The sequence below is a fragment of the Tachyglossus aculeatus genome, chromosome 8, assembly GCF_015852505.1.
Source record: "Tachyglossus aculeatus isolate mTacAcu1 chromosome 8, mTacAcu1.pri, whole genome shotgun sequence".
Taxonomy (NCBI): domain Eukaryota; kingdom Metazoa; phylum Chordata; class Mammalia; order Monotremata; family Tachyglossidae; genus Tachyglossus; species Tachyglossus aculeatus.
In genome coordinates this window covers 22,540,791-22,553,622 of record NC_052073.1, presented here as the reverse complement: position 1 = coordinate 22,553,622, position 12,832 = coordinate 22,540,791, and the positions used below count along the sequence as shown (strand labels likewise).

General features: G+C 45.5%; 1 protein-coding gene across 4 annotated transcripts in view; it reads right to left on the bottom strand.

The window, feature by feature from the left end:
• The window catches only part of ZNF512B (zinc finger protein 512B), a 49,634-nt gene that overhangs the window by 17,509 nt on the left and 19,293 nt on the right, over nt 1-12,832 (bottom strand). For all 4 annotated transcript variants that reach the window (XM_038750278.1, XM_038750281.1, XM_038750279.1 and 1 more), the window contains exons 3-4: nt 5,486-5,565; nt 4,405-4,533 (exon numbers count right to left, since the gene is read on the bottom strand). In XM_038750278.1, the coding sequence (XP_038606206.1) occupies nt 4,405-4,533; nt 5,486-5,565 (209 nt within the window). The remainder of the gene's footprint in view (nt 1-4,404; nt 4,534-5,485; nt 5,566-12,832) is intronic.

The following is a 12,832-nucleotide window of genomic DNA, read 5'->3' as shown; positions in this document are numbered from 1 at the left end:
CTCCAGGGAGTTCCGGATCAGAACAGAGCCACAGTGGATTCCAAGTCACAGAAGGGAACCGGGTGAGGTGATAGTTTGTCAGCACTCTGGCTCTGCCTCCCTGTATACAGTCCTCTGGGACCTAGCCCCTCTCCCTACACTGAGGCAGCCACCCACCTGCTAGATGCGGCAGGCACAGAAGTGATTCGTTCAGAGGACCTGGCTTCAGTGAAGGCAGAGTCTGCTCCATAAACTTCCCCTCTACAGGCATAGTGTCATTTTGTGTCAGAGGGGCTCACAGCCTTGGCTCTCAGACAAGTCCCCAGACTCAGAAAAATGGGGAGTTTGGGTGAAACCACACAGAGATTCAGTGCCATAACATGGAAGAAAATGTCAACGAGGGGAGGGGGAGGGACCAGTCTTTGTTTACAGAAAGACTGCTGCATATAAGATGATAATATTGCTCCTCATGAATGTTTTACTGCCTTTATAACTGAACAATTTAGTTTGTATGTAGCCTGCCAGGGATGGTGCAGAATACCAATGGTTATTACACAAGGAAAAATAAAAATAAGCAAACATAATGTAGCATATGCCCTCACTCTTGCAGTCAAGCACACACACACACACACACACACACACGTGTATATATATACATATATATATACGTATATATGTACATACACACACATATATGTATACATGCACATATATGTATATATGTGTATATATATACATACACACACATATATATACATATATATGTATATATATTCATATATATATTCATATATGAATATGTGAATCTATAACGGACCATTTCTTGTACATACGCAAATATACAAATATTAAACATAAAATAATACCTGTTTATTGTATTGGTCCACTCTCTCATATTCATATATATTCACATTTGTTCATATATTACGCACAAAAAAATATAATCATTAGTACTAATATACACATGGGTGTAATGATTAGGAAGTTTATTATTATACAGTGCATGATTTTTCAAGACTGGGAATCTATATTACACAAGTGTGAAAGAGAGTTTACTATACCCATGTCTGCACGGTTAGGAGCACAACATAAGTGGCCCAGGAGATTCCTTCCCCATTACCATGTAAAGCATCAAACCCATCCACTCCAGAGGCCCCAATTACATAATAATTCACTGCTCTTTCCCCACCCCTTCCCCAGGGGCTTGTGGGTAATGTGGTTTTCTTTAGAGGTGAAATCACATAATCCAGGAGACCTATTTCCTTTTGTGGCCTGGTAATTTAATACAGATTTCTGTCTCAACATAAACACACACACATACACACACACAAACACACACATATACTCCCAAACAGAACCAGGCACGCACATATATATAGAGAGAGTTTCAGAGAACCTAAACAAATGCCCTCCAGTCACTCACCTCACCCCTTCTGGACTCCTCCCAGAGACCCTGGCGTTCTCCCCACCAGACACACACATACACACTTATCCCCACCAACTAGACACCCCATCCCCACCACAGAGGCACATATGCAATGCTGCTGACTCAGACACACACTCATGTCCCTTAACTACAGTTATGTGAATACTTTCCTCCCCTTGGAGGCACACACTCATCCCCTGCCTCAGACTCACTCATTCTCTTTCTGCCACAGAAACAGAACAACCTCTCCACTGAGATGGACACACAAGCCTTCCTAGACTGTAAAATGGGGATTAAGACTGTGAGCCCCCCGTGGGACAACCTGATCACCTTGTAGCCTCCCCAGCACTTAGACCAGTGCTTTGCACATAGTAAGCACTTAACAAATACCATTATTATTATTATTATTAGACACACATTCCACAGAGACAGTCTCCCAAGAGACACACACATAGCCCAAAGAGACAACTCCTCCACTAGAGACACACATGGACAGTCCACAGAGATTCTAAGATGCACATCCCTGGATGAACAGACACTCCCTCCTACCACACACACACAGACACACTCAGACACAAACAAATACTCCCCCAGTCACAAACACATTACTGAATTCCATAGGGAAAATCTCAGATGCAATTTGAAACTTTTCCAAAAAAACCATGCAAAGCTGTAGCTTTCCAACTTCCAACCCCACTCCCTGCTATTCAGGGAAAATGAAGTGCAAATTGCTGTTCACTGCGTGATAAATGCTGGGAGCCCCATGGAGATCCATACATCCAGCAATATGCAGGAATGGACACACACACACACAAGTTTTCTTGCTAGAAAACCAATTGGGATATGTGTAGTGTATAGAAGGGACACACTTGACTTTTTCAGGGAATGGAAGGGCTTGTCTTTTGCATAATTCTGAGCACTTTTTCCTCATTCCCCCCCCCCCCCCCCGCCCCCATCATTTTAGCTGGTTTAGAAATTCAGTTACTCCAATATTTCCATTTTTTTCTTACTTTCCTTTCCACTGGGAAGAAGCCTTGGCCAAAGGTCCCTCCTCCTTTCCTTATTTTTCAAGGGTCTTCTCCCTCAAGGGGTCACCTTCTTCTCCCCTCCCTATCCTCCCTCCCCAGAAGGGAGTCAGACACACCCTGGGCAGGTAGACCCAACATGGTAGGCGAGGAGGAGATGGGTGAATGGTGGAAGAACCACCTTATAGCTCAAGTCCCTGACTCAGAAAACCCCCATGGATGCTCCCAGTCAATCAATCAGTAGTATTTATTGAGTGTTTGCTATGCACAGAGCACTGTGCTAAGGCCTGGGGAAGCAGTGTGGCTCAGTGGAAAGAGCATGGGCTTTGGAGTCAGAGTTCATGGGTTCGAATCCCGGCTCCGCCGCTTGTCAGCTGTGTGACTTTGGGCAAGTCACTTAACTTCTCTGTGCCTCAGTTACCTCATCTGTAAAATGGGAATTAGGATGGTGAGCCCCCCGTGGGACAACCTGATCACCTTGTAACCTCCCCAGCCCTTAGAACAGTGCTTTGCACATAGTAAGCACTTAATAAATGCCATCATCATCATCACAGGGAAGCAGCATGGCTCAGTGGAAAGAGCCTGGGCTTTGGAGTCAGAGGTCATGGGTTCAAATCCCGGCTCCGCCACTTGTCAGCTGTGTGACTTTGGGCAAGTCACTTCACTTCTCTGGGCCTCAGTTACCTCATCTGCAAAATGGGGATTAAGGCTGCGAGCCCCACGTGGGACAACCTGATCACCTTGTTACCTCCCCAGCGCTTAGAACAGTGTTTTGCACATAGTAAGCGCTTAATACATGTCATTATTATTATTATTATTATTATTATCATTATTATTATTACAATACAACAGAGTTGGTAGACATGTTCCCTGCCCACAATAAGCTTACAGTCTAGAGAACTTTCACAAACCCCAGGAAACAACAGTCACTGACACACACATTTTCCCTTTCCTGTATTGTCCCCTCTAGCCCCCAAGAGGCGAGACCCAGGGAGTGATAGGAATGAGAAGCCTTTTGCCCCATTCACCTGGTCCAAAGACGTGGTTCTACATCAGCCTGGAAGAAATCAGTTCTAGGACTGATTCCAGTTTGGATCGCCACTTGAGCAAATTCATTAAAGGTCCTGTCCCTCCCAGCCTTCCGTGCTCCTGCAGGCTGGTGGTGATGGAGGGCTGACGGGGGCTGGCAGATTGGGGGTTCCCGCCTTTCCCACTTCATCCCTGGTGTTTCCTTTCTACTTCTGCTCTCCAGATGGGGCCACGGTCAGCAGGAGGGGAGGGCTTCCGTGCCTGTTTTGGTCCCTGGGGGGGGTGGGCTATGCACAGGTACATAGGGGAGGAGGTAGCAAGGGGTTCAAATAATAATAATAATAATAATAATAATGGCATTTATTAAGCGCTTACTATGTGCAAAGCACTGTTCTAAGCGCTGGGGAGGTTTCAAGGCGATCAGGTTGTCCCAAGGGGCTCACAGTCTTAATCCCCATTTTACAGATGAGGTAACTGAGGACCAGAAAAGTTAAGTGACTTGCCCAAAGTCACACAGCTGACAAGTGGCGGAGCCGGGATTTGAACCCCTGACCTCCGACTCCAAAGCCCGTGCTCTTTCCATTGAGCCACGCTGCTTCCCCGAGAAATACTGAACTTCAGAAGTTCTAGACCATAAGCTCCTTGTGGACAGGGAATATAACAGTTGTTATATTGTATTCTCCCAAGTGCTCTGCACACAGTAAACGCTCAATAAACATGATTGAATGAATGAAAGTTCCTAGAGGTGAAAGTTGATCCTCTGACAGGTAAGTGTACAAATCATTTCCTGCCTAGGGTAAGAGACACTTTGGAAGGAAGAAACGCACTAGGCACAGGGAAACCTGAACCCTGGGAGATGAATCCTGTGATACACACACACACACACACACACACACACACACACACACACACACATGCACGCACGCACGATCAGGAACACCTTACCCCTTGGCAGCGTTGGTAATGGTACTTCAGCCCATAAATACTAGGGAACTCCAGCCAGCACCCAGAATTCGGGCATTTCACCCGCGAATGGGCTTTAAACTCATCCTTCCACTGGTTCATCAGGGAAAGCTGGGAAGAGTAAACAAGCAAGTATCTAGTTGAATAAACCACTCCTCCCACATATGCTATCCTGCCTCAGTGTTCCCAACTGAAAGATGCACTCCCGGCTCACCTACTTTTCAGGGGAGGTCCTGCAGTGGAAGCAGCTAACACTGGGAAACCCCTGTGATAATGGAGAAGAATAGGAAAAACCCTTTAAATGGGAAGAGGAATTTTCTTTAAAAATTCCAAGCAGGGCAAAATCAGGGGTGGCAGCATGGACAAGTGGAAAGAGCATGGGCTCAACCACTGACCTGTTGGGGGACCTTGGGCAAGTCACTCAACTTCTCTGAGCCTCAGTTCCCTCATCTGCAAAATGGGGATAAGATATCTGTTCTTTTTACTTCTTAAATTGGAAGCTCTGTGTGGGTCAGAGGCTGGGCCTGATCTGATTCTCTTATACCTACTTCGGGGCTGAGGGCAGGGCCTCACACTTTTGATAATAATGGTAATAATGACCATAATTATTGCTACTATGGACTCAGTTTGGGGTCAATTGGACTGTAGCTCAGTCAAGGGTTTGTAAAATGCAGCCTTAGCTTCTGTTGGAAAGATTCATATTCTTCCCTTGTGGGTATTTCAGTACTTTCTTTTGGGGCTGTGCAGTTGTCCAGCTGTGTGTGAGGTGGGTGAGGGTGGATGTTTGTGTCTGTGGCTTTGCCTGGTCCCCAGATGGGGGATTCAGAGCTGGGGAGGGAGCAGGATGGGGCAAAGGGGGTGGTGTCTGGTCCAGCAACAAGCTGATCTCAGCAAACCAATTCCTAAACCAAAATGTCTCGTATTGGTCAGACACATCTGGTCTGTTGGCCCCACCTGGATCTTCTCCAGGGCCTCTTCAACATGCTTATTCAATGGTTTTGTTGAAAAAGACAGAGACAGATAAAAAAGAGAAATTGGAGTGCAAATGAATGGTCCATCTTACAGGAATGTCTCTCAGCTCTTGGTTTTCTGCTTTGGGCCGCCCTTTCTTTCTGCCTTCACTTTTATCACTGGTCACATTTCCTGGGAGGGGGGAAAAAAGAGAGAAAAAAAATCAGGACTCTGGTTTGTGTGGCTGTTCAACTTCAGTATGGTTAGTTGATGTTTATCTCTGACTCTCACAATTCTGCCAACTGACCATGCCGCCAACTCCTTCTCCTTGGCTGCTGTTAATCCCATTCCTGTAATAATAATGATGGTATTTGTTAAGTGCTTACCATGTGCCAAGCACTGTTCTAAGCACTGGGGTAGATACAAGGTAATCAGGTTGTCCCACTTGGGGCTCACAATCTTAATCCCCATTTTATAGATGAAGTAACTGAGGCACAGAGCAGTTAAGCGGCTTGCCCAAGGTCACACAGCAGACAAGTGATGGAGCCGGGATTAGAACTCACATCCTCTGACTCCCAAGCCCGTGTTCTTTCCACTAAACCATGCTGCTTCTCTTGTACAATAGTCCTTTCGCCTGGGAGCTGACCCTGGTCCCCACGTGGCCAAACTGCTAAATGAAGCCTCAGTGCTCGGCTCGATCAATATATCAATGGTACTTATTGAGTGCTTACTGTGTGCAGAGCACTGACTTAGAGTTGGTAGACATGATCCCTGCCCACAAGGAGTTTATAGTCTAGTGGTCCTATTACCTTCTGAGGTGCTTCCTGCTCCCCCAGACCCCTGGGGCATCCAAATATACAGCAGGGTAGCCTCTCTACATCTTTCCTCTCTATCCCATTTCCCAGGAGAGGCCTGGACCTTGACTTCACTGGTCAAGATGGCCAAACTAGTTGCTTAGGGCCTCCTAAAATCCCACTTTTTCCAAAAAGCCTTCCTGGGTTAATCTCGCAGCATCCTGATTCATATAATTCCATTAACCCAACACTTGCAGCATGACCTAGTAGATAGAGGGTGGGCTTGGGAGTCAGAAGGACTTGGGTTCTAATCCTGGCTCTGCTACTTGTCTACTGTGTGACTTTGGGCAAGTCACTTCACTTCTCTGGGCCTCATATACCTCGGCTTTCAAATAGGGATTAAGATCTACAGATCTACATCTCTCCCCCTGCTCTCTCCCCCTCCCTCCAGGCTCGCATCTCCTCCTGCCTTCAGGACATCTCCATCTGGATGTCCGCCCGCCACCTAAAGCTCAACATGTCGAAGACTGAGCTCCTTGTCTTCCCTCCCAAACCTTGTCCTCTCCCTGACTTTCCCATCTCTGTTGACGGCACTACCATCCTTCCCGTCTCACAAGCCCGCAACCTTGGTGTCATCCTCGACTCCGCTCTCTCATTCACCCCTCACATCCAAGCCGTCACCAAAACCTGCCGGTCTCAGCTCCGCAACATTGCCAAGATCCGCCCTTTCCTCTCCATCCAAACTGCTACCCTGCTCATTCAAGCTCTCATCCTATCCCGTCTGGACTACTGCACCAGCCTTCTCTTTGATCTCCCATCCTCGTGTCTCTCTCCACTTCAATCCATACTTCATGCTGCTGCCCGGATTATCTTTGTCCAGAAACGCTCTGGGCATATTACTCCCCTCCTCAAAAATCTCCAGTGGCTACCAATCAATCTGCGCATCAGGCAGAAACTCCTCACCCTGGGCTTCAAGGCTCTCCATCACCTCGCCCCCTCCTACCTCCCTTCTCTCCTTCTACTGCCCAGCCCGCAACCTCCGCTCCTCCACCGCTAATCTCCTCACTGTACCTTGTTCTCGCCTGTCCCGCCGTCGACCCCCGGCCCACGTCATCCCCCGGGCCTGGAATGCCCTCCCTCTGCCCCTCCGCCAAGCTAGCTCTCTTCCTCCCTTCAAGGCCCTGCTGAGAGCTCACCTCCTCCAGGAGGCCTTCCCAGACTGAGCCCCTTCCTTCCTCTCCTCGTCGTCCCCCTCTCCATCCCCCCAACTTACCTCCTTCCCTTCCCCATAGCACCTGTATATATGTATATATGGTTGTACATATTTATTACTCTATTTATTTATTTATTTATTTATTTTACTTGTACATTTCTATCCTATTTTATTTTGTTGGTATGTTTGGTTCTGTTCTCTGTCTCCCCCTTTTAGACTGTGAGCCCACTGTTGGGTAGGGACTGTCTCTATGTGTTGCCAATTTGTACTTCCCAAGCGCTTAGTACAGTGCTCTGCACATAGTAAGCGCTCAATAAATACGATTGATTGATTGATTGATTGATTGATTGTGAGCTCCATGTGGGACAAAAAACTGTGTCCAACCCGATTTGCTCGTATCCACCCAGCACTTACTAGAGTGCCTGGCACATAGTAGGTGCTTAACAAATGTCAAAATTATTATTATTATTACTTAATGCCTCCAGTCTCTCCTCTCTCCAGTCCATACTTCACTCTGCAACCCGAGTCATTTTTTTTATAACATCCATTTGTGCAAGTCTTCCACACCTTTGAAAACCTCCAATGGTTGCCTATTCCTCTCTGCATTAAGAAGAAACTCTTGATAATTGGCTTCAGAACACTCAATCAGCTCTCCCCAACCTCCTTGCTCCTTTCCCACTTCAACCCAGCCTGGACACTTTGTTTTTCTAATGCCAACTGACTCGCTTTGTCTTGCTCTCATCTCTCTTACTGCCAACTTCTTGCTCACATTCTCCCTTCTTCCTGCAACTCCTTCCCCCTTCACATCTGCTCTCTCCACCTTCAAGGACCTTCTGAAATCCCATCTCCTCCAAGAAGCCTTCCCTGATTACTCTCTTCTACCTAGCCTCTTTCTAACTACTGCCATTTCAACATAAGTCCTCACCATAATATTTAGAGAATTTTTATATCCTATTCCTTCCCCTTCCCTGCAATTTAGTTTAGTGTGCAACTCCCCACTAGATTGTAAACTCCTTCTTGTTAGGGACCAGGTCTACTAACTCTTATTGTACCTTCCCGAAGCCCTAAATACAAAGTATGTGCTCAGTAAATATTAGTGATTGATTAATTAATTCCACTTCTCAATGCCATGTGCCAGGGCCTGTCTGCTATTGTCAGATATGTCACATCACCTGGGGTTTTGCTTCACAGTAACAGACTGTGAGCCCACTGTTGGGTAGGGACCGTCCCTATATGTTGCCAACTTGTACTTCCCAAGCGCTTAGTACAGTGCTCTGCACACAGTAAGTGCTCAATAAATACGATTGAATGAATGAATGAATAAAGTGTTCCCCCATCTAGTCTGGAGTATCTTGCCTGATAACTAGTGTGGTTTAGTGGAAAGAACACGAACCTGAGAGTCAGAGAACTTGGGTTCTGATCCCAGCTCCATCACTTGTCTGCTGTGTGACCCTGGAGAAGTTGCTTAACTTCTCTGTGCTTCAATTACCTCATCTGTGAATTATTCTACTTAGACTGTGAGTCCCATGTGGAACATGGACGATGTTCAACCTGATGAGCTTGTATCTACCCCAGCACTTAGAAGAGTGCCTGGCACATAGTAAGTGCTTAACAAATACCAAAAAACCCCTCATTTTCTTTTTTCCCACTCTCTTCTGCATCTCCCTGATATGCTCCCTTTATTCACCATCCCCCCACCTCCAGCCCCAGGGTTGTCTGCCCCTCTAGACTGCAAGTTTGTTGTGGCCAGGGAATGTGTCTGTTGTATTCTCCCACGTGCTTAGTACAGTGCTCTGCACAGAATAAGCGCTCAATAAATACAATTGATTATCTTGCATCTACTCCAGCATTCTGTACAGTGCTTGCCCCATAGTAAGCTCTTAGTAGATACCGTAATTATAAGGCACATTAAGAACTGCCATGTGGTTTGAAACCAAAAAGCAGCTCAGCAGTTATGATCTTTGCTGCACAGGTATGGGACAAGTCCAGGGAGCAGCATCAAGACCTCGTCACTCTTTTCTCAGGCTTTACAAAAATACTTGATACTGTCAGTAGAACTTGGACTCTGGCAGTTACTAAGCAAATCTGGTTGCTCTGAGAAAATTGCCAAGATGCTGAGATTACTCCACAGTTGAATATCCTATTGAGTCAGGAGTGTGCATCATTTGTTCCTGTCTATATGAAGAATGTCAGGGATGATCAACCCATTCTATGTTGCTGTTTTTGAGAATGACAAGGGAGCTGGGGTTGGGATTTGTCTCTGACCCACCAGGAAATGCTTCTAACTCAACAGGTTCTGAACATCTTTGAAACCATTTATGTACATGTCCGTGATTTATTTTTTTTTTATTAATGTCTATTTCCCCTCAACACTGTGAGCTTGATGTGGGCAGGAAACATATCTACCAACTCTGTGACACTGTACTCTCCCAAGTGCTTAGGACAGTGCTCTGCACTCTGTAAGCCCTCAATAAATACACAGATTTATTGACTGAAAGAACTCTGCTCTAAAGCTAATCATCGGCATATCTCCACCTATGTGTTACCCCCACTTCAACAGAACTGGAAGAACTCTATTACTTATGCAATTAATAGTATTTATTCAGTGCCTTCTTTGTACAGAGCACTGTACTAAGTTCTTGGGAGGAGAGAACAATTATAAATTATTTATAATCACTATACATTATTTATAATTACAATTATTTACAATTCACAATCTACATTTATTAATAATGATTTATTAATGTCTTTCTCCCTCTCTAGACTGCAAGGTCATTGTGGGCATCTACCTACTCTGGTGCACTGTACTCTTCCAAGTGCTTAGTTCAGTGTTCTGCTCTCAATAAGGACTCAATAAATACCACTGATGATGATGATGATGAACAACAGAGGTTGAAGACATAATAACTGACAATAAGATTAAAGAAATCTAAGATTAAGTATCACCACCTCCAGGGAAACCCTCCAAGCAAAGATTCTCATGAGCAAGGTAAGAGTTGACAAATAATTCACTTACTTCTATATCATGTAGTCCCTTTATTCTTTAGTAGACAAAGTTGAAACTGAAATCAAGAAGGCCAGTACATACTGAAGATAACAACCGGGTGGCAACTAACTTCATACCAAGTGGATAATCTACAAAATGGCAGCCAGTGTTCCATTTTCTGTAACAGTGAGAAACCTGAATCAGGTTCAGGTCCCATCAGGCTTCCTAAACAGTTTCCTTTTAATCACCTAGTAGCTATACTTAATATCAAAGAGCAGGGCAGGATTACAAACCACTGGCTGGAGTGTAATCAGTGGACCAGCATTGGGGGGCTGGGGGGGTCTCCAAGTTCAATAACCTGCACTCAGAGGTGCTCAACAGGTGCTCCTGATGACGTTGATCATGAGCTGTTGCTCACTGCAACACAGCTCTGCTGGATGGGATCTGTCAGGGGAATGGACAAGAACAGGGCACCTTCAAGCACTTAGTGCCGTGCCAAGCACTTAGTACAAAGCTTTGCACACAGTGAGCACTTGATGAATATCACTGTTTGATTAGCAGGTGCCGTGTGGTCCACTGAAATGGAGGGCACGCAAGAAGAGGACAGAACAAGATCTTTACATTGCAAACAATATACTCCACTCAGCAATTAAATTCCAGATGTGTGTACAAGAATGGGCAGTGGACAACCACATCTGCATGCCTGACCTTTGGGAGGCTCCTGATGACTGGGTACAAGGGAACTGTAGCCTTTTTTTTTTAATGGTATTTTATTTGCTCTTTCATTCATTCATTCATTGTCGTATTTATTAAGCGCTTACTGTGTGCAAAGCACTATACTAAGTGCTTGGGAGAGTACAATATAACAATAAACGGACAAATTCCCTGCCCACAACAAGCTTACATTACTTACTATGTGCCAAGCACTGTAATAAGCACGGTGGTAAAAACAAGCTAATCGGGTTGGACCCAGTTCATGTTCGACAAGGGGCTCGCAGTCTTAATCCCCATTTTACAGATGAGGTAACCGAGGTACAGAGAAGTTAAGTGATTTGCCCCAGGTCGCACAGCAGACTCGTGGCAGAGCTGGGATCAGAACCCAAGTCCTTCTGACTCCCAGTTCTGAGCTTTTTCCACTGGGCCATGCTGAACTCTTGTTTCCATCTCAGCTTTAAGTTCCTCCTTGCTGATGAAAATCCCTTGAACTGGGGAATGTTTTGGGGGTCGGAAGCAGGGTAGAAAAGCTGTTGAGAAATGAATAGAGCCCAGAGCAGCACTAAGAGCCAGAGTTAGGAGTTAGGTCACAGATAGCAGCATTACCTGCCTTGACACCTGATTGCTGAATTCCCTAGCAATTCACTGACAGAAAGACCCCAGATAGACTCTTGGTGGTCCCACTAGATCATAAGCTCCACGATGTCAGAGAGCCTGCCTCCTTACTCTATTGTCCTCTCCCAAGAGCTTAGTATAGTGTTCTGCACACGGTAAGGCTCAATGAATTCCACTGATTGACTGATTCAGATTGATTCAAGCACTTAGTTCAGTGCTCTGCACACAGTAAGTGCTCAATAAATACGATTGAATGAATGAATCTAAGGAACAATCTTCTCTCAGATCTCTCCCACGGAGCCGCGCGGGCTAGTGGAAAGAACTGGGAGTCAAGGGACCTGGGTTCCAACCCCAATTCTGCCACTTGCCAGGTTTGTGACTTTGGGCAAGTCACAACTTCTCTGTGCCTCAGTTTTCTTATATGTAAAATGGGGATTTAATACCTAACTTCCTTCCAACTTAGATAGTGAACTCTATGTGGGACATGGACTGTGTCTGACCTAATTCTTTAGTAGCTACCTCAGTGCTTAGTACAGTGCCTGGCATATAGTAAGACAACACAAATGCTGTAATTATTGCTATTATTATTATATGCTAGGCCCAGCTCCTATGGAGATGTGAAGGGTCAAGCACATAGGCAATAAGACACCATGCAGAAAGAAAAACCTTGGTTTACAGAGCCACAAGTTCCCCCGACTCTCTGTATTGTTCAAAATTTTAAAGTGCTGTAAAAGAACAGAAACTGGCTTCACCCTGATCCGTAGCTATGCTTTAACTGGAATCATCACACATTCTTGAGATGATTCAAGGAATTGAAAAGGCAAAGAGAAAGGGAGAGGGAAAAAGTCTTTGCCATAAAACAGTCCATTTGAAGAGGCACAAAAACAGCTTGTAAGGGAACAATTAGCACTTGAAAAGAGACGGGGAGCAAAAACAGCCAAGAATAAACTAAGGCCCTCACTGGCTACCCAGCTAAAGACAGGAGGGGCCAAGCTCAAAGTCAGGCTCTGGTTTGGATATCAGAGGTGGGATTGGGAAAACAGCTGTAGGAAGATTGGGTTATTGTTAAGGCACTGTGAGCAAGTGTCAAGTCTACTCTAGACTGTGAGCCCATTGTTGGGTAGGAACCGTCTCTAT